Below are 27,093 nucleotides of genomic sequence, written 5' to 3'. Positions count from 1 at the left end.
TTATGAGAAACAAGACCAGAAAAAAAGTGTAAAAACTATCCACCTGTTTTCTCCAAATTATGGTAAAAATCTCTCTACTTTGTATTCCTTTCAGGCAATCATTGGATAATATGCAATCCAATAGTTGGGCAGCCACAAACAAAACCCATATAAAGTATAATTCTGGAATAAATGTGAAACATCAATCCCCATAAAACTAGTAAGTGGCAGCTGAGGATTAACATATAGAGCACTAGACATCTGGAGTCAGGAAGACCTGGGCACAAATCCTGCCCAACATTTACTAGCTATATTCATTGACCATGGACAATTCTACTACACAATTCTACTATACTCTAAACCTGCTGGTCTATAAAATGAGACAGTTGGACTCAATGGCTTTTAAGGTCCCTCCAACTCAAAATTTTGATCCTAGGAACCTATGAAGCTGCCTTCAGCACAAAGAGTTTAGGTTATATAAGAAAAGGAATGGAAAACTCTGTATTAAGAGATCAAAAGGTGTTATGTTTACTGTTTTGCATTCTGAAGACCACTTGATCCAAGTTGCCATTTAATTTACAGATACTGTACTATATAGTTCACTGCTCTTAATAGTTTAAATTGTGAAGTTGTTTACAAATCCACAAAACTCGCCATCTATATGCCACTGTGTATCTCTACTTAAGTCATTATGCAATAGAAAAAACTTATAGGGAAGGTATGAAGATCAATATGGTATTGTCTGTGGCATTAGGTCAAGAAAGTAAACTCTAATAAATATTGTGACATTTAAATCCATGAAGCTCCCAAACCTTAAAATATTCATATTCCTCTCTAAGAAAAATTTATCTAAACTAAAAGTATCACAAGAAATGTGGTACATTTACAATTTTATAGAGGCTAAATAAATTTTGAATTATAGAGTAGGCTGAGATTACTAAATCTTGTTTGAAAATCCATAATTCTCCAAATAAAAAAATGATATATTGGTAACTTAAAGAAGAAATGACCACTTTCTGCATGTTAAAGATAATCACAGACATCTGGAATAGCCATCATGTGAATATAACAACACAAATCAAAGACAAACCAACTATGCCTGCCAATACTATGGCGACTTTAAAAAAGAAATTAGATCACAGGTGAAGTTATAGTAGAATCAGACTGACTGACTTCAAAGACTTGATCATCACAAAAATAAAATCAAACCGGAGAGAGGAAGATATGGAATTCTGCCAGACAACTCTACTTTTCCAACATTTATGGCATTAGAAAACAAACTACAACCAGTTATAAGGCAAAACTTAAAAGCAAATTAATTAAATATTGAACCTTCAAGACAGTTGCTACGTAACTCATTCTGAGAGTTCTGCCAAGGGGAAAGTCAAAGATTATTTCTCCACTTAAAAGGCTCACAACTGAAATAGTTATTAATATTTTCCAGTAAATACAAGGCACTTGCTTAAATCTTTGCGTATCCACATCCATTAAACTAAAATTAGTTATCTAAGTGTATGTGCACTTAAATCTAAATAATGCCACTGAACATCCCAGATAAAGCGCAGGGTAACTTAATGATGAGCCCTCAAGTGCAACTATACTGATGAATTCATTTCCACAAAATATTGGATTTTTTAAAAAATTCAATTTAAAAACATGCCATACTGCAATAACCAGTGATGCAGCAGGCCATTGTCTAATAAATAAACTTGGAATGGGCCCAACTTATAAATAAAGACAAATTATAACTTCTAACATCAATCATATTTAACAAATATGCCAAATTAACAGCAGGATAGCATCTGCTTTTTCAGCAGGTTTTAGTGGCCACACTACTAAATCCCTCATGAAATATTATGTTGAATATTCTGTTATACAAAACATTGTTTTTCTCTTGGCCTTCTTTCACACAGCTGAAGGACATTCTGAAAGGTAATTCTAGAATTACTTATAATGAATGTGATCAACTGTTGTAACATCACCAAAAGTAATTAGTGTAAAAGAAAACATTAAACAAAGCTTTCAGGATATTTAAAAGGTTCATTTTAATAGAAGGGTAATCTCAGGACTGTTTAGCAGCAAGATTCCTAAAATGAAGGCAAATCTTTACCTTGGTGAAACTTGGAAGATGATGACTCAAATAGAAGCAGTCTTACTTTCAGCTCATGGCTTAGTAGAAAAGGATCTCCTCAATAGAGTGATACTGTGTTGATAATTGCAAGGCAAGGAAGATATTCAATAGGATAACTATACAATTTCCTCATTGCAAGCAACTTCAGTCACTCTGAGGTGTCAGAGTGTACTCAATTAGTCAAAATTACTTCTTTTCCCCTATAGACACAAAAGATTTTAAAGTTACCTCTCATAACACCTCTCACTGAAGGATTACAAGGGAACAAAATAGGTTTTTAGAAAGGAGCTCATGTATTCACTGCTTTTGAGGGGGCACATGATAACTGTTGGATAATTATATGTTAATTCTATGGAATAGTTAAGTGAAGGAAATAATGGGAAAAAATTCAACTCAATCAGTATAAGTGCTGAAAAAAGAAAATATAGGCATAAAATCAGAAAAATAATTACCTGAGTTGCAATTTTGCCAGGATACTGGGGATAAGTGATAACAGACCCCTTTTATCCTGTTCCATCAAAAAAAAAAGATCAAAAGATTCTGATTTCAAATCATCAAACTCTTGCCATACATTTTATCCTAAGAATGAATTGGGAAAATTGCCTCTTTTGATATTCTGTAGTCTGACTTCAAAAGGTTAAAACTATGTTAAAGTGGGCAGCTAGGTAGCACAGTGGACAGAGCACTGGCCCTGGAGTCAGGAGGACCTGAGTTCAAAACCAACCTCAGGCACTTAATAATTACCTAGCTATGTGGCCTTGGGCAAGCCACTTAACACCATTGCCCTGAAAAAAAAAAAAAAAAAAGCTAAAAAAACCCAACATCTATATGTTAAAGTCAGGATGGGGAAAGACCAGCCAATATCATCTTTGGTAATAATCCTAAGCCAAGATCCAGGAAAGGCCTTAAAATTTCCAGCATCATTAAGAGGCTGTCTTTGTTTTGTTTTGACTTAATATTTTTAAAAATTACCTTGGCATCTCAAAGCACTATCGCTTTAAAAACTCTCCATATTCTTTGTCATTCCCAAAATTTACCTCAAAATGTTGTGTAATAAAATTCTACAGTCTCTGTGTTAACTACACAATACAGTGTAAGGTATATATACCAAGATGTCATCAGCAGGAAAATCATCAAGTAAAAATTGCCAGCAGCACATTGAACTAATAAGCTTACTAGTCTACCTGTAGCTTACTTCAGAAGATATTTTTGGAGAGATGAAAAAGCTATACCTACTGATGTAGGATACTTTTCATAATGAAGAATTTACTTGTGTTCTGTGCCCATCAACCTTTATACCTTCAAACCTGGCTTTACTAACCACTTTGGAAGGAAGATGAGTTCATGTTTCAGGTAAGCAAAGGTTCTCTGCATTGCTGAATCTATAGGTGAATCTTAATTCTAGGAAAAAAAGAGTTCTAGGGAGGAAAATAAAATAATAGTAACGGTTCTTCATTTCAAAAACACAGTGCAGTCTCATAATATGGTATCTCTGGATCATATGCCATATGATCATCTTACAGATGAGACTACCTTATCACAAAGTCCTTTCAGTACATCAATAAATAAGGCCATCTACAACAAATACTATTTTATGGGGAAATTCCGGTATGCCTAATTAACACTTAATAATCTAGGTGACAAACACAGACTCATTTAAAATGCTAAAAAAGCTCACTCTAAAATGAAAATTCTAATTAATATAATTACAATTAGTGGCCTGCACATGTCATACACAAGGCAAGACTATGAAGAGGGTCACTGCTATCAGTTTCCAGTCTGAAAAGAACAAGACATTTTCCTTTTTACAAAAACACTTGGTTCATATAAGGGAATAGACAATTCATATTATTATACAATTTTTTTTACACTCATTAGAAGTTGAAAGCATCAGTGCTATCTATTGAAAATCACACTTCCTAATTTTAATACAGTGAAATCCTTGAAAGGAAACATTAAGGAAAAATAAGTCTCAAGCACCACTATGAAGAACACAACTGCATAAACAGAATATACATCTAATGAACTCATTAATATTGAAATCTTCATATCACATTTGATTTAGCAGCTCAGATTCTGAATCCCTTAGAACCAAGAACAGAGACTCTTCTCTGACTCAACTCTTCACTTCTCCATTAACAACACATCTCTATTGCTTCCTAAACCACCTGCAATTCCAAGCCAGTTCACTCACCTCCTTCAACTACTGTTTCCATCAAATATAATTAAGAGAACATTACAAAAGAAAAACTGGACCTTCTACTTCTTTTGCCTGACCTTTCATCTCCTTCTAATATATTTTATTTCATTCCTTCCTTTTTGATCCCAGTTCAATTTTCTTACAGCAGAGAAAAGCATAGCTCAAGAAGGCTTATTGCTGGACTTTTCTAGGCCCTACAACAGACTGGATATGAAAATGTATGTGTAGTAAGACTCCTAAAGTAAATGCATTTCCTCAGTTCCTTAGATTCACTTTTAAGAGTATTTCAATGAACATTTAAATAAATACAGTTTAGATTTTTATTTTTCCCTTCTCATTATTCTTCCAAACCCAAAGCTTGTTATAAATGGTTTGGGAATCAATAGTCTATTTTGAAATGTATAGAAATTACAACTGAGCACCTATTTACCAAATTTACTTTTCATATCTTATAGCTCTGAGACATACAGGGGAAAATAAAAAGCCTAAACTGTACTAACCAACAGAAGATACACATCTGACTTTGGCAGGCAAACATACACATACATACACATACATACACACACACACACACACACACACACACACAGCATAGAAATTGTGCAAGAGTAATACTGACTTTCCAATTTAAATGCTTCAATTAAAATAAAAATATTTAGGTAGCCTCATTGGAGTTTCTATAAAGGAAGAATCTGGGCTATAGTACTCCTTTTAAAAAATCACAACTTCATGTTAAAAACCAACTTATAAATTACTGCCTCAGCATTCATTACTTCATAGTACTGAGAACACCCCAATGCCAGTTATGGATATCATCATAAGAAAAATTACCTGACAAGACAAAAAAAAAATTTCTAACTGGTAACAACATCCTAATATTTTTGGTGAAACATTCACTGCCCTACTACCAAGACAAAGGATGCCACACGGATGCTACAGAACACACCAGTGTTTAGGAAGGTCCTGTCCTACCCAGTATGAAATATGACTGAGTTTGCAATCACTGTTTGGAAGAGGCGGTAGCCAAGAGGATAAATATACAAATTACTCCTGTTAGGATGGTAAGCTTCTTTTGCATTCAGATGGAAAACACAATAACCTAGAAAATGGAGGAAGAGGAGCTAACGAGTCTGCTGACAGCAGGTCAGTGATTAAAGCAAGGTTTGGTACAGATATCCTCTCTTATAGGCACTCAGTGGGTAGAACGTAGCCACAACAAACTTCCCATCAAACATCCTTCCAGTCAGTAATTTTTGGGCCGCTTTGGAATCGCCAGCATTTGCATATTCAACAAAGACCTAAGAAGGACAGAGAAAGTCACATTAAGTTTGCTTGCATAAAAACACTATGGGAAAAACTAATGCAACCAAGATTAAATAGAATGTAGTAAATTGGAAAAAAAATTTTTTTACAACTAGTGCTTCAGACAAAGGACTGAAGTCAAATTTATAAGAAAACAATTCATTCCCAGTTGATAAATGGTCAATGGCAATCCTCAGATGAAGAAATTAAGGCTACCTAGAGTCATTTGAAAAACTGCTCTAAATCACTGATTAGGGAAATGCAAATAAAAACACCACAGGAATACTTTCTTAAAAGAATTTCTCTTAAAAGTTTAAATGAAAATGGTTATATTTTTGCCACATGAATAGTAGAATTAGCCAGGAAGGATGGGTTTAGATGACTCCAGAAAACTATGTATATTTTCATAGAGGTAACCTCAACCTTTTAGAAAGGACAAGAACTGGTCAAATAGCTCTTAAATTTTAACCTAGTGACCTAACTTCATAGAACTATCCAGTCTGATATGGGGAGATCATTCATCCAAAGACCAGTTACAGGCAATATTATATACAACTTAAGTTAACAGTTTCTCTACCATTGTTTGACCCACAGTGTTTCCATTCTCTTCTGAGGAAGAATGTAAAACTATCTCCTTTTTGCCACTGTCTGACCCATTAACATCACTACCAAGCTTCAGTATAGAAAAAAGATGAGAAATTTCTATAGACTACCTTGTGAAATTCAACATTCAAAGCTGGATCATGCATCATCATCATCTAGATGAATGGTCTTTCCCTTTCCAATACTGTTGGTCTCCTTGAAAATTAAAACTATCTGGCACCATATCTGGTTCATAATTACTGCTGTATTCACTATTAAAGCCTGCTTTGGTAAAGATTTTATAAATCTCAACGTTAAGCAGAATATATAATTAATATAAGAATTATTTCCCAGTTCCTGTCAAAAATTTCAATTTGGCAAGATATATATAAAAATTAGACTATACTTTTAGATAAGGGATTTATTTTTAAAGAAGAAATTATCAGTCACAACTCTAATATCCCTCTTATCTTAAAAACCAACTTGAAAATTACTGCTCTTGAACACAAGACAGCTAGGTTTATGATATGCCTATTAAGGATTCTGCCAATATAAAATGAATGTATTTTTAATGTAGTTAAATCAGACCTTGAACTGCTGGCTTCCACTCATTTTCTCCTTATTCTAAATTACAGAGTTCACATTCTGGGTTTAAAACATTTATGAAGCTTTATCTGTAATCTTAAAATTTTCAAGGAAATAATTGCTTTTTGAGTTCTGGCTCAAATTGATTCATTAAGTCTTTGTTGAAAGAAAAAAAAACTAATTTAAATTTGTGTTTCATCAAAACATCTGAGGTTTAACATACTGGTGGATTTCATCCCAATAAGGCATTTCTGAAACATTTCTGAGGCTTAAATCTCAATTTACTAACAGAACTTCAAAATTATAGAACAGCCTCTAAATTGTAAAACAGTTGCCAATTAGCATTAGTAGAAGTAATTTTCTTGCTGGTAGGTTTCCATTATAATGAAATCACAGGTTCAGAAGTAAACTCCCTCCTCAAATCAAAAATGACATTTATTTAAACAGGTATTTCTTAAATATCTATTAGTGAGCATTATGATGTAATGGAGGGGGGAATAAGCCAATAACAACCCATAAGTTTATGAGTAAGAAAAGCAAGGTTTAATGATCATTTCCATCACTTATGTCCTCTGTGACCTTGAGCAAAATCACTTAATTTATCCAGGTATCCATATCCTGGTCTATAATACTGTTTTGGAATATGTGTATGAAAGAGAGAGTGTTTAAGAATCGATCTTATTTCAAAGGGTTGTTCTGAGAAACACATAATATAATGGACATGAAAGCACTCTGAAAATCATAAAGCCTGTTTTATGTAATTTTAAAATCTAACTTAATTAGATTTGAACCTAACATTCTTAGAATCAGAACTGAAGCTGGTCTGCAGCATTTATGACCATTGATTATGACATCTCAATTGTTCACTCCACCTCATGATTCAAAAAATATATAATACATATTTGGTAAATGCCCTTCATTCCTTGAAGACTCCATTTGTCCATACGATGCAAGAGGCAATTGTTTCTTGTCTGGTATTCATCCTCTATATTCAGTTTTCCATGTGTCTAGCACCCAAAGTCATCTAGCTGGAGACAGTGTCAATCCAAAGCTCTTAATATCTCTCAGTTCTCTTTCTATCACATCCACTTACAATATCAGATAAGACAGAATGTGATGCAGGGAAGCTGACTACTTTAAACATGTTATGGTAGCAATCCACCTTCCAGTCAACCAACAAGAAGTCACTTTGTGCTAGATTCTGGGCAGACAAAGACAAAACAAAACTGTCACTGAAGTCAAGAAGTTCCCAATACTCATCCAGCCTTTCTGGAGAGCAATTTGGAACTATACCCAAAGGGCAACAAAAATGTGCATACCCTTTGATCCAGCAATACCACTACTGGGTCTATACCCTGAAGAGATGATGAAAAAAGGTAAAAACATCACTTGTACAAAAATATCCATAGCAGCCCTGTTTGTGGTGGCAAAGAATTGGAAATCAAGAAAATGTCCTTCAATTGGAGAATGGCTTAGCAAACTGTGATGGAACACACTATTCTTCTATTAGAAACCAGGAGGGATGGGAATTCAGGGAAGCCTGGAAGGATTTGTATGAGCTGATGCTGAGTGAGATGAGCAGAACCAGAAAAACACTGTGCACCCTTAACGGCAACATGGACTTGCTCATTCCATCAGTGCAACTATCAGGGACAGTTTGGGGCTATCTGTGATGGAGAATACCATCTGTATCCAGAGAAAGAATTGTGGAGTTTGAACAAAGACCAAAGACTATTACCTTCAATTTAGGGAAAAAAACCATTATCTTATTATGTAATTCTGTTATCTCTTGTACTTTACTTTTCTTCCTTAAGGATATGATTTCTCTCTCATCACATTCAATTTGGATCAATGTATACCATGGAAACAATGTATATATATAGACCCCTCTGTGAGGGGTGGGGGTAGGCAAGCAAGATTTGGGGAAAAATTGCAAAACTCAAAATAAATATAATATTTAAGTACAAAAAAAAAAAGAAGTTCACGATCTACTGAAAGGAAACAACATCTGGGGGCAGCAAGGCAGCCCAGGGGAGAATCTAAGTTCACGTCCAGCCTCAGGCACTTACAGGTTATATCACCCCGGGCAGGACACATTACTTCTCTATGCTTCATTTTTCTCATTTGCAAAATGGAGACAAGAATAACACCTACTTCTCAGGTTGTTTTGAGGATAAAATAACCATAAAATGCTTTTTAAACCTCAATTGTTCTACAAATATTTACTATTATTAATGCATATATAAGTAAATACAAATTCCTTTTTATATTAGGTTTTTTCATGTAAGGACAGAAGTTCCCCAGAGTCTTACACTGTTTGAGCACAAAGTAGGCCTTTCAGAAAGGCCTGTTGGTTGATAAAGAGGGTGGCACTAAGCTACACTTGCAGGATTGAGGTGAGGGACCAGCGTGTCTACAGGCAGAGAGAAAAGATAAGGGACATGGTGGAAAGATGGCAAGAAGTCGGTCTGACTCTCATTTAGAGTGTGAGGAAAATTAACATATAACAAACCTGCAAAGATAGACTGGACTTCAATCCCCAAGGTCCTTCAATGCTCAACAGGAGGCTGTAGAAAGCCTCCTGCCCTTTTCTGTTTGGGGGGACAAGGCCCAATCCATGCTTGATTCACCACTTTAGCAGTCCTACGAAGGATGGGTTGTAGAGAAGATTCAAAGGAGGATGGAGACAAAAGGATAAATGCCAGGGGTGCTGTGCAAGTAGAACTGAATGGATTGAGGTAATGGAGTGAAGAGCTGAGGATGACCCCAAGTTTAAAACCCTGGGTGACTGGAAAGACGTCAGTATGGTCAACAACAACAACAAAAGAGAAGCTCAGAAAAGAGGAGGGTTTGAGATGATGAGTTCAGTTTAGGACAAGTGGAGTTCAAGATATCTATGAGATACCAGGATCAAACATCAACTAGGCAGTTTGTGAAACCAGAGGAGCTCAAGGGTGTGCAGAGGTGGATTGTAGCTGAGGAGACCTCTGAGAAAGAGGAAATAAAGAGAGAAGAGGAGAGGCCTAAGATGGAGAGGAGGCAAAAAAGAACAAGATGAAAACACCTTCCTGGCATTCACAGAATTAAGTCTAATAATAACAGACAATAATCATGTTTTATTAATAATGAAAGAAATTTTGTGGGGGTTTTTATTCCTGTTAATCCAATCGCCTTGAGAAGCAGTTCAGCATAACGTCCAGAGAGTCAGCCTCTGCAGTCACAAGAACTTTAGTCTCGTCCTGATACAGACTGGCTGTGAGATCACAACCAAGTCTCTGAACCTCTCCTTGACCCAAACATCTCTCTGTTCATCAGTAGAGGGAGCTTTCCACACTAGGAGTTTCCCATAAAGAAAATAAGTCTGGATTGAAACAATCCAGGTCAGTGATATTTTCTAGTAATGAAGTTCACTGTCTTTCATTTGGCAAAAAAATGCTTTCCAGAAACAAGGAAGCCCTCTTCAAAATTCAATACCATTGAATTTCATTGAGAACCACAAGTTCATATCATATGATATGGAAAGAGCCTGTAGCATCAAACAGAACAACAGCTTCATTCATTAAATTAGAGATGTGAAAATGGTAAGTCCCCAAAATCTTAACTGGCTCCTGGGTTTTCTGAGTCACCTGGTTTCATTGTATTTACTACCATACCACTTGACCTCTCTAATCTCTACTTTATTTTCTCAAGTGTTGCTGATACAGAATTGTTTCAACTTAATGCAAATACATAAATTCATTGGATATTTACATAACATAGAATATATATACTTAATATAGTAAATCAATAAAAATCCTAAATTTCAAATCTATATTTCTATCCCTAATCGTTCTCCTTTTATAGTCTTGTATAATCAAATGTCTGTCTGTACCTGAACATCTTGAAGGTATCTTGAAGGAAATCTTCATCAATTCTATCCTCAACCCCCTGCCGCCACCACCCCTCCAAGTTTGTCCTTCTTTCCAACCTGTTTCTTTGGAAGGCACTATTCTACTCATCACTCAGATATTTATTCACACTATCATCCTTGACATCCCTCATCCATATCTAATCATCGATGAATTCTTATCAATTCCACCTCCACAAGAACTGAAATATATTTGTCACCTCCTCTACCCACAATGCCATTCAGAGTTCTGAACTTTGTTGCCTCACACCTAGGTTATTATAATAGCCTAAGTGATTTCCCTAAACTCATATTTTTTTCTCTCCAATTCAGCCTCTGCATGGACGTGAAAATAATCTTAAAAGACAGCTTTCTAACCAGGTTGCTGCCTTACTCAAAAACCTTCAAGGACTCCCTACTGCCTACAGCAGTGATGTCAAACTCAAGTAAGATCCCTACAGGTTGTATAATGACTTAAAAACCACAAATTAGCATTAGCTATGATTGACTGTATATTTTTTTTATTTTGTTAAACATTCTCAACTAACATTTTAATCTGGTTCTTGCAGCATTTAGGAGTTGTATCTGTTACTAGTCCAACTCCTCTGGCCTACAGGATAATCCAAGATAAAACACAAGCTTGTCAGCCTGGTTTTCAAGCCTCTCTAAACTTTGTTTCCAATCTGTCTTTTTCATTCTTCATAAAGTTAATGCTCCAGTCAAACTGGATTACTTCTTGCATGGCAGGTGTTTAAAGTAGAGTCTGGACAGGAAGGCTTCCTTTCCCATTTATCTTGAATCAGACATCCATGGAAGTTCCTTCCCAATCCAGTCTTCTATGATCATTTGATTCCCCGCTCTCTGCCTTCGCACAATCTGTTCCCATGTGGCAGGAAGAAGTCACATCAACATTTCAAATTCTCATGTTTCCTTCTTGGTTCACTTCAGGCACCATTTCTGGAATACCTTTTCTGACTCAAGGGTGCCAATGGCTCCTCAAACTATCTTGTATTTATTGTTAAAACTATCTTGTGTTTATTTATGAACATAGGATTATAATTGTGGAGCTAGAAGAAACTATGGAATTCATTTCATCCAACCTCCTTATTTTTCACATAAGGAAACTAAGACTCCAGAGAGTTCAGTGATTTGTCTAAGTTTAGCTGAGAGTGTCAGCATGAAGAGAGAAGTCTTAAACCTGAATCCTCTGACTCCAGAGGCTGTTGCTTTTCCCCCTCTGCTCTGGCTCTGGCTCTGAAACTCTAGAACCATGCAGGGAGCCCTTCCCAGACAAACACTTCCTCACCATCTGCTTACCTGACCTCTGCCAGGATTCTCCTTTGGAACAAGCAGCGACACCACTGGTCCAAACTTCTGACACTCTTCTCTCACATCTTCTACCACATCTGATTGGTAAAGTGTAAAAAGTAAATCCCTTACTTAAAATTAGCAAGCTTTTTCTTATTAAAACATTTTAATGCTAGCCCATATTAGAAATGTTTCCTAGTACTTTGCACATATAAATGCCTATGTTTTAAAATATCAGACAGTTCAGAAATGGAAAATCAAGGTACTTTCTCTCTCTGATGGCTTTTTGTTGGAACAAACCATTTGAACAAAAAAAAATATTATCTTATAATGATAATGCTCATCTAAATTAATAAAAATTTAAGTATTAGAAAGCTATTTCTATAAAGAATTCTCTTATTACTGTACCAGAGACATGGTAGCATAAAACTGGCAAAAATGAACTCAATAGTTCAGACATTTAAAGACAACCCATTTTGTTTCTAATCCTATGATTGGCAGAGGGCAGATAAAAAAGACACTGGTGCAAGCAACTCTGCCCCTCAGGAACATATAAAAGAAGATATAAGATTCTCAAACAAAGGTCCAATGAATACAGACACAGAGTTTATGACTCATAATAGTTACTAGAATTATACGCTGGGCTGAGTGGGAAGAAGGTAGGAAGGAGGGGTCGAAGGCAGTAATTGGCAGGGTTAGTAAGTTTCATGGAAAGAGGAGTTTGGGGAAAAATTTTGAATGAGAGGAGGGAGGGGGAGGCATTAAATATGGTAAGAGACTAGGAAGCAATGATATAGAAAACAATGAAAATCATAGAAAAAAGGACCTCAGCATGTTAAAAAAGGAGCAATTTTGAAAGACCTGAAGACAAAAAAAATCAATGTCCTGAAGTAAATCCTAATGTCAAAATATCTATCTAAAACCACAAACCAATGGCCTTTCCTAAGTCTCTGTTAAGACTACAGTTAGGTCATTACAGATTTACCTTCATATTCTTCTTCATTCTCAAGATAGTCATCATCCAACACATTCAGCAGTCTTAGCACAGGAGTAGGAAGCATTACCAAATCTTCAATATGAGGGGCTATTAAAATAGGTTACATTGTTAAAATGAGAACACTTAGAAAAACAATGTGGCAGAGACAGCCATGGAAAGACACAAGAAAAGTGAACTGACTGAGAACATTCATTAACTACAATCATACAATTTTCAAACTACCAAAAGAGAATTTATACTTTATAACTATAACTTACCAAAAGGAATGCTAAAGAAGGGACTGCACAGCGCCATGTCAGCTGGAATTCTTCTGGCTGGGTCATCATGAAGCATGCTAAAATAGGAAACAGTTTTCTTCTTTAATTCAATAGCTCTAAAATCCAGTTATTTTAAATAACAAGTTAAAAATATCTGGTATCATTTCAATTGAGCTACAAAATTGATGCATTAACAGTGAGAGAAGAGAAACTGAATTTAAAATTTACTTAAGTTTTCCACATTCATCTGAAATGATAAATATGCAGTAATGTTGTCACAGCTTTCACAAGGATTCCCTTTTCCTTTGCACTGAAAAGTCATTGATTATCCATTTTTGATAAATAGGTTCAGTGAAAATTGGAGGGGAAAAAAGTAAAATTCAACAATTTGAATTATTATGTTTCTTCATAAGCATTTTCACAAATATTATTATAGTTTATTTTTACAAAAATGCTGTGGTGAAATAGGAGCAAGTAATGAACATATTTATGTCACTTTATGGACAGCAAGACCAAAGTATAAAGAGAGTTAACCAGTTCAACATTAAACACTCATTAAGCACCAGCAAGGAGATACAAAAGTTAGACAAGAGCCTCAAGAAGCTGACAGCTGAGGAGTGGGTTAAATCAGACATGTATAATTCTGACATACAATAACTGTGCCAAGTTATGACACATAACTATGAAATAATCCTCCCATGTGAAAGTTGAGAAATGCCTCTGGTGCTGGTACCTGAGTCAGAGTATGAGACAATCAAAGAGTGGAGGACACTGCAGGTTGAGGGAGCCTAAAGCACAGACCTGGCAAAGGGAGGGTACCTGGCACAAGTAACAGCCCCAAGTACTAAGAAAGACAGGGTCACAGCAGTACCAGAGGATGGTCAGCTCCTCAGATAAAATCTAAGGTTTTGAACATAGCTTTCCTCTCCCCTCTCCACTCCCTGTCCCTTCCCCCAGTTAACAGCTAAACTCCATGACAGCAGGGCCTGTCTTTGTGTTCCTGGCACCAAACACACAGAACAGACACCACATGACAGTTTACTGAATCTGAGCAGGGCCTTCAAACTTTACTCAAAAGTCTCCAGAAAACTAAAGCAATTTCTGAGCATGAGATATATGTCAAATCAATGCATAATTTTCCCAGGATAACTTTCTCCATACAATAAAGCCAACAGTGTGTCCTAGATCTCATCTAGTCTCTTTCTATTAGGTTATTAAATTTCCCAAATAAATGTTAATTATTCAGTTTTTTCAGTCTTAAAATTATCCATTTAACATTGAATAGAGGTTACTATAAAAGGCAAATGATTTATCCAACACTAGATTACTACAGTCATTTACTCCAGTGTCCTGTGTATCTGATCTATTCCATTGATCCACCACTCTATTTCTTAGCTAGTACCAGATAATTTTGATTATTATCACTTTATAATATTACTGGGATATATTATGGCTAAACCATCTAAACCATCTATCTTTGCATTGTTTTCCATTAATTTATTTCCTTGATGTCCTTGACTTTTTTGTTCTTCTATCTATATCAATAGATGCTGAAAAAAAGCCTTTGACAAAGTACAGCACCCATTCCTACTAAAAACTCCAGAAAGCAAATTGTTCCTTAGATTAATAAGCCATATCTATCTGAATTTTGGTTATTTTTTTCTAGCTCTATAAAAAGTTTTTGAGTATTTTGATTGGAATGGTATTTAGGCATAATTGTCATTTTCATGTTGGCTCAGCCTACCTATGAGTAAGTGATATTTTTCCAATTGTTTAGATTGACATTATTTTTATAAAAAGTGTTTTATAATTGAGTTTATATTGCTGCTGAGTTTTCTTGGCAGATAGGAATCTAATTATTAAGTATTTTATATTTTCTACAGTTATTTTAAATGTAATAGCAAATGATTCAAACCCATCCTAGCTAATTTAAAATTAATTTGAAAGTTTGTAATCCTGTGTGTAAAAAAAATGGTGAAACCATAATTCAATCAAGACATATATTCTTAAGACTTCCAGCCAAGATGGCAGAGAGAAGACAGGCACTGTGCTAAGGTCTCCGGGCTTTCCCTCATCAGCAAAAGTACTGACCTTGAGAATAGATCCAGGAGAGACAACTTAAGAATCAATGGACTCGGGTGGCTAGGTGGCGCAGTGGGTAGAGCACCCACCTTGGAGTCAGGAGTAACTGAGTTCAAGTCCAGACTCACTTAATAATTACCTAGCTGTGTGACCTTGGGCAAGCCATTTAACCCCATTGCCTTGCAAAACCTTAAAAGAAAAAAGAATCAATGGGCTCCCTGAAAATATTGAAGAGGAAAAAAAGCCTGAACTCAATATTACAGGATTTAGTGATGGAAAATTCCCATGATATCATGGAACCAGAGGGCAAAATAGTTATTGAAAGAATACATCGATCCATTCTGGAGCCCATCCCAAAATGAAAACCACAAGTTTTGTGGTCAAATTCCAGAACTATCAGATAAAAGAGAAAATCCTGCAAACAGCCAGAAAGAAACAATTTAGATACCAAGGAGCCACTGTAAGGATTACACAGGACCTGGCTGCATCAACATTAAGGGATCAAAGGGCCTGGAATGTGATATTCTGAAAAGCAAGGGAGCTTGGAATGCAGCCAAGAATTCACTATCTGAGCCTTCTCTTCCAGGGTAAAAGAGAGACACTTAATGAAATAAGAGACTTCCAACTTTTCCTGATGAAAAGATCAGAGCAAAAATTTGGACTTCAAACAGGAGAACCAAGAGGCACATGAAAAGGTTAAAAAAAGGGTAAAGAAAAAAAACTGCTATCTGATAAGATGAACTGGCTTATCCCCACCTGGCGGAAAGACTCTCATAACTGGAGAATTATAACTCTAAGAGAGAGAATATACTTAGAGAAAAGTGATGGACACTCATGACTTAACTGTGACTCTGATAGAATAATTTAAAAACAATTATCTCCTTAAAAAGGGGACAGTAAAGAGACAGGAGGATGGAGGAGATTGAATGGGGTAAATCACATTACATAAAGAAATACAAAGGACCTACTGCAATAGAGGGGAACAAGAGAGGAAGTAAGAACTGACTGAATCTTACTTTCATCAGACTTGGCTTAAAGTTAACATACACACACACACACACACACACACACACACACACAATTGAATTAAGAAACTTATCTTACCTTTCAAGTATTAAAAGGGGAAAGGGGAAGGGGGGAAGAGGAAGGGGAGGAGGAAGGGGCAAAGGGAAAAGGGAAAGAAAGGGGAGGGGGTTAGATATAAGGGAGCAAACAAAGTGAAAGCAGTGGTATTCAGAAACAAAATACTGGGGAATATGGATAAAGTGAAAAAGGGGGAAATACAAACTGAGAGAAGATAGCATGGAGGGCAATAAAGAGTAATTATAACTTTGAATGTGAATGAGATACTCTCCCATAAAATGTAAGCAAATAAAAAAAGTGGATTAATGCTACAATATGCTACTTACAAGAAACTCATTTGAAGCAGAGAGATATATAGAGAGAGTAAAGGTAAAAGGTTGGAGCAAAATATATTTTGCTTCAGCTGAGGTGAAAAAAACAGGGATAGCAATTCTTATATCAGACAAAACAGCTGCAAAAATAGATCTCATTAAAAGAGATAAGGAAGGAAATTGTATCCTCCAAAAAGGTACCATAGACAATGAAGCAATTTTGATACTAAATATGTATGCACCAAGTGGTATAGCATCCAAATTCTTTTTTTTTAGGTTGTTTTTTTTTTTTGCAAGGCAAATGTGGTTAAGTAGCTTGCCCAAGGCCACACAGCTAGGTAATTATTAAGTGTCTCAGACCAGATTTGAACCCAGGTACTCCTGAACTCCAGGGTCAGTGCTTTATCCACTGCACCACCTAGCTACCCTAGCATCCAAATTCTTAGAGAAGTTTAATGAGTTACAGGAAGACAAGGACAGCAAATCTCTACTGGTGGGAGACCTCAACCTCCTAAGCTCATATTTAGATAAATCTAACCATAAAATAAACAAGAAGGAAGTTAAGGAAGTAAATAGATTGTTAGAAAACCTAGGCATGATAGACCCCTGGAGAAAGTTGAATGGGGATAGAAAGGAATATATATTATTTTCTCCAGTACATGGCACTTACACAAAAATTGACCATGTACTAGGGCATAAAAACCTAATAATCAAATGCAAAAAAAGCAGAAATAGTGAATACATCCTTCTCAGATCATAATGCAATAAAACTTACATGCAATAATGGGCCAGGGAGAGATAGACCTAAAACTAATTGAAAACTAAATAACCTCATTGTAAAGAATAAGTAGATCAAACAACAAATTATACAAAAAATTAATGATTTCATCCTAGATAATGACAGTAATGAAACAACAAACCAAAACTTATGGGATACCAAGGCAATTGTCAGGGGATATGCTATATCTTTAATTGCATACATAAATAAATTAGAGAAAGAGCAAATCAAGGAACTAAACAAGTAACTAAAAAAATCAGAGAAAGAACAAATTAAAAACCCCAATGAAATATCAAATTAGAAATTTTAAAAAATTAAAGGAGAAATTAATAAAATCAAAAGCAAGAAAACTATTGAACTATTAAATAAAACCAAGAGTTGATTTTATAAAAAAAACAATAAAATTGATAAACCTCTGGTTAATTTGATTTAAAAAAAAAAAAGAAAATCAAATTGCTAATATCATAAATGAGGTGAATTCACCACTAATGAAGAAGTGATCAAATACCTAAATAACCCTATCTCAGAAAAAGAAATTCAACAAGCCATTACTGAACTCCTTAAGAAAAAATCTCCAGGGCTAGATGGATTCACAAATGAATTGTATCAAACATTTAAGGAACAATGGTCAAATAAAACCAAGAGTTGATTTTATAAAAAACAAAAACAATAAAATTGATAAACCTCTGGTTAATTTGATTTAAAAAAAAGAAAATCAAATTGCTAATATCATAAATAAGAGAGGTGAATTCACCACTAATGAAGAAGTGATCAAATACCTAAATAACCCTATCTCAGAAAAAGAAATTCAACAAGCTATTACTGAACTCCTTAAGAAAAAATCTCCAGGGCTAGATGTATTCACAAATGAATTCTATCAAACATTTAAGGAACAATGGCTCTAGTTCTTTATAAAAACTTTGGAAAAACAGATGGAGACAGAACTCTGCCTAATTCTTTCTATGACACCAATATCGTGCTGATACCTAAACAAGGAAGAGTCAAAAGAGAGAAAGAAAATTATACATCTATCTCCCTGATGAATATAGATGCAAAAATCTTAAATAAAATCTTAGCGAAATGATTACAGCAAGTTATCACTAGGATAATACATGATGACCAAGTAGGATTTATCCCAGTAATGCAAGGCTGGTTCAGTGTTAGGAAAACTGTTAGTATAATTAATTATTTCAATAACAAACCTATCAAAAATCATATGATTATATCAATAGATGCTGAAAAAGCCTTTGACAAAGTACAGCACCCATTCCCACTAAAAACACTAGAGAGCATACGAATAAATGGATTGTTCCTTAGAATAACAAGCTGTATCTATCTGAAACCATCAAAAAGCATTATATGCAATGGGGATAGGCTAGAGGCATTCCCAATAAGATCAGAGGTGAAACAAGGATGCCCATTATCACCACTACTATTCAATATATTAGAAATGTTATAATAAAAATAAATTTAAAAAAAAAGAAATGTTAGTTTCCACAATAAGAAAAGAAAAAGAAATCGAAGGAATTAGAATTGGGAAGAAAGACAAAACTCTCACTCTTTGCAGATGACATGATGATATACCTAGAAAAATCCTAAAACATTATCTAAAAAACTACTGGAAAAAATTAGCAACATTAGCAAAGTCACAAGATATAAAATAAACCCTCATAAATCCTCAACATTTCTATATATGACTATCAAGATATAGCAGATAGAGCTAGTAAGAGAAATCCTATTCAAAGTAACTTCAGACAATATAAAATTCTTGGGAGTCTACCTGCCAAGGCAAACTCGGAAACTTTATGAAAACAAAACACTTCTCACACACAAAGAAATCAGATTTAAATAACTGGGCAAATATCAACTGCTCATGGATAGGCCAAGCTAATATAATAAAAATAACAATTCTACCTAAATTAAACAACTTATTTAGTAAATTCATATGGAGAAATAAATAGGGATTTAACAGAAAAAAAAGTACAAAAAAGGTGGCTTAGCCCTACCAGATCTAAAATTATATTATGAGGCATCAATCATCAAAACTCTCTGGTATAGGCTCTATATTTATGCAAAAATATTCATAGTAGTCCTGTTTGTGGTGGCAAAGAATTGGAAATTGACTAAATGTCCATCAATTGGGGAATGGCTGAACAAATTGTGGTATATGTACATTATGGAACACTAATGTTTTATTGAAACCAGAAGGGATGGGAATTCAGGAAGGATTTGCATGAAATGATGCTGAGATGAGCAGAACCAGAAGAACATTATACACCATAACAGCAACATGGGGTTGAAGATCAATCTTAATGGACTTGCTCATTCCATCAGTGCAACCAACAATCAGGGACAAGTTTGGGTTATTTACGATGGAGAATACCATCTGTGTCCAGAGAAAGAATTGTATAGTTTGAACAAAGACAGAAGAGTAATACCTTTAATTTAAAAAAACAAAATCTTATCTTATTACGTAATTTTGCTATCTCTTATATTTTCTTTTCCTATGATTTCTCTCTCAACACATTCAACTTAGATCAATGTATAGCATGGAAACAATGTAAAGACTATCAGCCTGCCTTCTGTGAGGGTGGGGAGAGGGAGGTGAGATTAGGGGAAAAATTGTAAAATTCAGAAATAAATAAGCAAAGTAAAAAACATTAATTAAAATTTTAAAAAGACATATATTCTTTCACAACCTTCCTCTATAGCAGGGGAATGGGACATCCAGCTAGTGGGTCATATAAGGCCCATGAAATTATTTGGTCTAGTACTGTCCCCAGGCAGGACTCAAAATCTATCAATCAAGGAGTTTTTAAAGGGCGAATTAATTAAATGTTTGACCAAATAGAGTAGGCAAATTTTGATATAAATATCCAAATGGCTCTTGGCAGAAAAAAGTTCCCCATTCCTGCTCTACAGGCAAGCTTACTCTTGGTCCATATAACTAGAAATCAAAAATGTCGCTTAATAGGTCACATTATTATTTATAAACTATACACAGTGTATTTGGATTTGAAAGGTATCAGAAACATTCCTACCCCCTTAAAAATAATTTTGTAAATGTTTAATATCCTATTAAAAAAGTATCAGGCTTGTTGTTTTAAACTTCATAGCCAAAATTGTACTTCATTTCACAACATAGGAAAGTCATCTAAGTGATCTTAAAAATGTTCTTCTCCTTAAAATAAAAACATGTGCCTAACTAAAGCTTCAAGAAGTCAAGGAAATAGATATTTGGCTTTTTTGTTTTAATTTTGTTTGGTTTTTAGTAGTAGTTAATAAACATCTGCCAGGTCAAAGTTTTAAAAAGGGGCACAGCATCTGGCTCTCAACAAAAAGAAGTTAAAAACTCTTTTGAATACAACATTAATAACAGATGGCATGAGATATTATTCAAGATTCCTAGAGCTTTTTTTATATATAGCTTCATCTGTTCCTCGGAAGACAGGTGCTATCACTATTCCTACACTTCACAGTCAAGAAATCATCTCATACAAGCAATTAACCCCACACATACTTACCAAATGTCTGAACCTTTCAAACCCAGGTCTCCTAACTCTACATCCAGTATGGTTATAACACAATGTAGTAGCTCAGCCATCTCAGAATTCTTAATACAAAGTAACTTCTATGGGATACACAAGAACTTCTTCGAGAGCAAAGATTTTTATAGGTTTGAATAACTTTATTTCCTAATTATGGAAAATTTAAGAAGTATGTGATATACCTTTTGATAAGGTCTCTGAGGTGATAGGCTGGGATTGCAGAGGTCACCACACCTTTACTGGTAAATATGTGATCGATGATAGCTGAACTGTTTGCCTTGGGGTGAGAAAAATAGAAAGGAAGGAAAAGGATATATTTTGGTAATTCAATTCCTTATGCAGTGAATGTTTCTTATAATGGTATATTAAGTGTTATGGGGATTAAAAAAGTATAGGGCATAGTGTCTGGTTCCAATGAACCTATTAGGGACAGGTGATGTGTCAATTAACTCTCCCACAAAAGCAACAGAATCATGTTGTTGTTCAGTCATGTCTAATTCTCTGTGAGCCCATTTTGGGGTCCTGGCAAAGATACTGTAGTGCTGGTCATTTCCTTCTCTAGCTCATTTTACACTTGAGGAAACTGTGGCAAACAGGGTTAAATGACTTGCCCCAGGTCACACAGCTAGGAATGGTCTGAAACCAGATTTGAACTCAGAAGGATGAGTCTTTCTGACTTCAGGCCAGAGCTCAATCCACTGCAATGCCACCTAGAAGCCAGCTGTATAGAAGCACAGTTCTGATGTGGCACATGAACAACAAGTGCAAACTCAATTGAACAGTTATTTTATGGAGCATCTGCTAGATTTCAAACTTTCTTTAGATTATGCCTTGTCCTAAGTAAAGGATGAGAAGAGAAGGACATGACTTGATTTACGACTTTTCCTGTATACTTAATTGAAGACCCTTAGGTGATGTTCTCCTTTGTAATTATTGGTTTGAAAATTCTTACCTGCTATTGATTACACTAATTGATCAACATAGTCTAGAAATGTCTGTAAAATACGGTAAAAATCTGGAATTCATAGGTGATTTTTAGTGCAGAAAGTATAGAATTGTCAAAGTACAAAACAGAGATGTACATGTTCTGATGCAGTAAGCATTGTTATCTTTATACATATACATATAAATATACATACATATATATTATCATTTTTCATCTCTAACATTGTGATAATGGAAGACTCTCTCTGGTTTCTAGCAGTGTTTCATATATATATATATCTGTATGATACATTTTGTTTACAATTGTATCTCTTCTGCTCCATCTCCTCATTTTCTGAAATGAATGAACAAGCAAGTGGAGACCAACCATGTACTCCCTCTTACACTTTCATTACTATATCCCTCACATACAACAGCAGGCAGAATCCTGGAATGAAAGCAATATTGGATCCTCCATTTATTTCCCCCAAAATAAATTCTGACAGCACACACTAGGTGTGTGTTTCTTCTATGTCCTGCAACGTCAGCAATATAATGAGCAGGTGGGGGGGGTGGGGATAAATCCCTGTTCTGTGGTTCAAAGTGCTTGATAAATGAATCTATACATGCTTACTGACAGATACCAAAAGTCATCCTGGTTTCTTAATACAGCATTATTCATATACTACCATGAAGACTTCTCTAAAGTACTGAAATTACAAAAAAAAAAACACCCAACAGAATTTGTATAGAATTTCAATTCATTAAAATATTTATGGTTGCCTTTTGCTGTCAGAACACACTTTTTCTCCTTAACCACCTGCCTTTCTAGTGGACAATCCTTTATTCAAGTTTTACCATACATTATCTCCTTGGCTTCATAGGGCTGCGAGGTAAGCAGGCATCACAAATATAATCCCCATTTTAGAGAGGAAAAAACTTAGGCTCAAAGAAAGTGACATGTTCACAGACAGTTCACAGCAGAGGGGAGAAGAGAGATCACAGAGCCTTCTGGGGCTGTTCTGGTAAAAGTGGCATTTTTAAAATAGGTAAAATGATGGAAATATATCTATTAATAAGCTCAAAATCAAGGAGTGGACAGTTACCTTCCATTCCTGAGATCTGACTGTATGTTTCAGTTTCATTCCTGAGAACATTTCCAGTAAGATGATTCCGAGGCTCCACAAATCAACAGCTGAGGTACATTCCGTTTCACTCTGCAACCCAGCCTGGGCCAAACAATTCTGCAATTCTGCTTCTGGAGCCCGATACCCGTCTGTCTGGATATACTTTACATCCTAAAAATGAGTAAGAACAGAAAAATACAAACCAATGTAGAAAAGTTCTTCCATCTCCCATAATTTTCTATCACATAATATATGTTTTCTAATAGCTCACTGTCAAGTCAGTAATGTTGATAGCATCATGAAAGGGCTATTCTGATTCTTGGCACAGTGGTTAATCTGTTCCTACAATCAATTATATTATGTATGCTTAGATTTCCAGGATAATAAATGCACAAAAATACATTTAGTCACAATTTTCACACCTATCAAGTACTAAAAGATAAGGACATTCAACAGAGATCCAATAAACCAAGATAAAGGGAGTCTGCTAGAGCTTTGAGCTGAATTCTTATAAGAAGGCCAGTCCAGACCCTCAACAAACACTAGGATCACAGCAATCAGGTAGATATCCCACAGACACCTACCAAATATTACTATAGAGAGCTGTCATTTATTTTTTTTCCTTCTACCAACAAAGAATTACATCCTTTTTTTTTAAAGGCAGTAGCAGTAGAAGAAATACAAAGATCTCTATCTCAATGGCCTCAAGAAACTTGCTAGACACAAAAGAAATTCTGTTCAGTTCTTTTCTGACATTCAATTATGTCAGATAAAATTGTCCCCAAACTCTAGTTAAACCTCTCCCACTATGAAATAGAAGTCCATTGGCTCAGCTCAAATTATGCTGCCTGTCATTATGAAAGGATGGCCTCATACCTGATTACCTTCTTTGAAGCTAAGACCAAAGTCAATGAGTTTGAAGCACTCATTTTCTGCACTCCATAGTATGTTACGTGGCTTTAGGTCTGCATGGACATAACCCTCATGGTGAAGAAAAGCCAGGGCCTCTAAGACATCTCTGGCACAGTGCTGGATCATCCACATGGAACACCCTTGGTGATTAGAATATAAAAGTAGTTCCGAAACACTGACATCCAGAAGTTCAAGAAGTAGACAGCGTGATGGCATATTTGGAGAAAACTGAATCGTAAATACTCCATACAGAGTCACTAAAGCAAGAAACAAATCATAGGAGACATTACAGTGTCATAATAGATTACAGAAGCTCTTAATAAGGATAACAAAAGAAAAACACATTTTCTAAAGACAAGCTCTTGGCAATTAGATAAAAACACATATTTAACTGCATATGATAATCTTTACAAGTTGATCACAAAACATGTTAATAATTATAAACACAGGCACTGGGAAGTAAAAGAATATGAATTAAGAATGCAAACAAAATTGATAACAGACAAAATGTCATGAGGCAAAACAAGAGAAAAAGTTGGAGGAGAAATAAAATATCAAATGTTGGCTTATTATCTGTGATTTTATTGGGGATTATTAATTACAATTGGAGAGGTGTAGGGTAATGGAAGGGCCAAGAAGATCTAGGTTTAAGATAAGCCTCTGATACAAGGTATGTCCAGTATCTCAGTGCTGCAGAGAAAATTTTGATTAGCATGCACTGAGAAAGTTTCCTTAGGTCTAGTTCCTAAGTCACTTAAATTAGGGGGAGTTCAATGACATCTGAACTCAAATTTTCAAAGAAATTCTATCTTTTAGGTCTGAATAATGAATGCTACTGTCTTAATGACTTTCTTAAGTCCTTTTCACATTTACTAATGTCATAGAGACAGTGATGAATCATTAATAAAAAATGCTAGTATTTTTATATTTATATTTATTTATTTTCACTAGCAGTATTTCTCCTTTCAGAAAGGAATTTGAAAACTCAGCAAACCGGAAACAAAAAGTCCTGCCTTTTCTTAAAAAAAAAAGCTACAGATAATCCAATGTTCATCAAGAGCCTTAGGATAATAAAGGAAGGTAGTTTTTATGCTCAATTTTCAATTTCATCACATTTTTTTAACATTATTGACTTCAGACCTACTTTGTGACTAGACCCTCATAATAATAGGGTAGTTTAGTCTTTATTTTAAGATAGATCATCCGGAAAAACCGGTAACTGTCAGGATCACAGACTCAGACCTTATAAGGCAGTGGTTAAACACCTTTTAGGCGCCGGTTTCTGGACAAGCCAAGCCGCTGGATTAAGGGGGCAATCCTGGGCGGGCTTCCCCTCCTCTACAATAGGATTAAGGGCAGAGGGTTAGGTCTCGTCCCGGTGGCTGACTTAACAACACACTTGGAGCATTTCCCTTTTCCTGCGCCTAAGGGCAGTGCCTGCCACCTAGTACACGTTTATGGGTTAAAAAGCCCTCGGGGGGCTGGGAGGGCGGGGTGCCCCTGGGCGCCAGAAGCCGCGCCCCTCTCTGCCCCCCGTTTCATGGCCCGCCCCGGGCGTTCCCTCGGGGGGGGGCAGGGCCGGCTCGCGGCGGCGGTTACCGATGTTGCGGTGGCCCTGTAACTGCTCCAGCGCCGCCCGCTCCTTGCGGAAGCCGTACTCGGCGGCCGAGGCCGCGGCCCCGCTGGTGCCGGGCGGAAGGAACTGCTTGAGGGCGCCGGGCGGCGATCCGGGCGTCCCGCAGCAGCGCACTCGGTACACGGAGGCCGAGGAGCCGCTGCCCAGCCGGCTCTGCACCTGCCAGAGCCGCCCGAAGGCCTCCAGGAAGCGGGGCGGCTCCGCGCCCCACACGCAGCCAGACCCCGCCATGGCGGGAAGAGGGCGAGGCGGGCGACGGGCAGGAGAGCTGGCGCGGAGCCCGGGACAGGCCGCTGCGGCCCTCGGTCACATCCCCGGACGCGGGGGCCAGCGACTCCGCCGCCTGAGGGACGGCCGCGGCGACCAGCGCGACGGCGGAGCCCTCAAGCCGCCATGACAGCGGAAGCCCCCGGGGCCGCCGGAAGTCCCCGCCGAGCCAATCCCGAAGCCGAACCCACGGAGCGGGCGGGGCCGCCGCCCAGCGGACATGCGCAGTCGGCAGGCGGCGATGACAGGCCTGCGGGGGCGGGGGAGGCTGGGGCCGAGGCGGGAGGGGGGGGGGGCCTCCGGAGGCGTCTCCCGGGCCCTGCCCTTAAAGTGAGCCCTGCCAGGAGGGGGCGCCCACCCCCGCCTCTCCGGCGCTACTTGGGGGCAGCTGGCCGGGGCCCCCGGCGCCCCGCGGCCCCTCTAAAAAGCTCTCCCAGATGGCAGGCCAAGGGTCCTGTGCGACCACCGGGCTCGGCCCCGGGACAGCGACAAGGAAACAGTCTGACCTCTCCGGGGACAGGGGACGCCCACGGGGGGCTGCGCCGCTGGCATGTGGGGGGCTTCCCACGGAACGGGGGGGGCAGAGCAAGGAAGGAAGGAGGGAGGGAGGGGAAAAGAAGGAAGGAAAAAAGGAAGGAAGGAGGGGAGGAAAAAAGGAAAGGAAGGAGCAAAGAGGAAGGAAAAGGAAGGAAGGAAAAAGGAATGAAGGAGCAAAGAGGAAGGAAAAGAAGGAAGGAGGGGAGGGTAAAAGGAAAGGAAGGAGCAAAGAGGAAGGAGAAGGAAGGAAGGCAGGAGGGAAGAAGGAAGATGAAGGAAGGAGGGAAGGAAGGAAAAAGAAGGAAAAGAATGAAGGAGCAAAAAGGAAGGAAGGAAGAAAAGGAAGGGACATTTTTAAAGTTTATTATATACCAGACCCCTTATAAAGCATTCAGGATACAGACATGAAAAGATAGTTCCTATCCTCAAGGAGTTTATATCTTCACAGAGAAAGACTAGATACCAAATGAAGCTGAAAAATGGAGGAGTGAGGATTAGTAATGAAATGCAAATGATTTTGAAGCTCCAGGGAGTCAGGAGCAGGGCTAGAAAGAGCATAAAGGCAGTTTGGTCTGAGTCTTTCCACAAAATGAAAGCTTCAAGAGGAAGTCATCAATAGGAAAAGGTGGGAGTAGGGATGGAAAGTAGGGAAACTGTAGGG

The 27,093-nt window shown here is 37.0% G+C and overlaps 1 protein-coding gene across 3 annotated transcripts in view; it reads right to left on the bottom strand.

The window, feature by feature from the left end:
• UHMK1 (U2AF homology motif kinase 1) overlaps positions 1–25,948 on the bottom strand; it is a 57,656-nt gene extending 31,708 nt beyond the window's left edge. Inside the window, exons 1-8 of one of the 3 annotated variants that reach the window (XM_074221857.1) lie at positions 25,592–25,948; positions 23,957–24,249; positions 23,060–23,251; positions 21,212–21,306; positions 13,228–13,304; positions 12,959–13,057; positions 11,983–12,071; positions 5,364–5,608 (exon numbers count right to left, since the gene is read on the bottom strand). In XM_074221857.1, coding sequence (XP_074077958.1) covers positions 5,462–5,608; positions 11,983–12,071; positions 12,959–13,057; positions 13,228–13,304; positions 21,212–21,306; positions 23,060–23,251; positions 23,957–24,249; positions 25,592–25,859 — 1,260 coding nt within the window. In that variant the 5' untranslated portion in view covers positions 25,860–25,948 and the 3' untranslated portion in view covers positions 5,364–5,461. The other 2 variants (XM_074221858.1, XR_012475582.1) reach the window with 2 other exon arrangements.
• Positions 25,949–27,093: the final 1,145 nt, after the last annotated feature.

This window comes from Macrotis lagotis, chromosome 2 (genome assembly GCF_037893015.1).
Source record: "Macrotis lagotis isolate mMagLag1 chromosome 2, bilby.v1.9.chrom.fasta, whole genome shotgun sequence".
Lineage (NCBI taxonomy): Eukaryota > Metazoa > Chordata > Mammalia > Peramelemorphia > Peramelidae > Macrotis > Macrotis lagotis.
The sequence above is the reverse complement of the archived record's forward strand: the minus strand, read 5'-3'. Positions and strand labels throughout refer to the sequence as shown.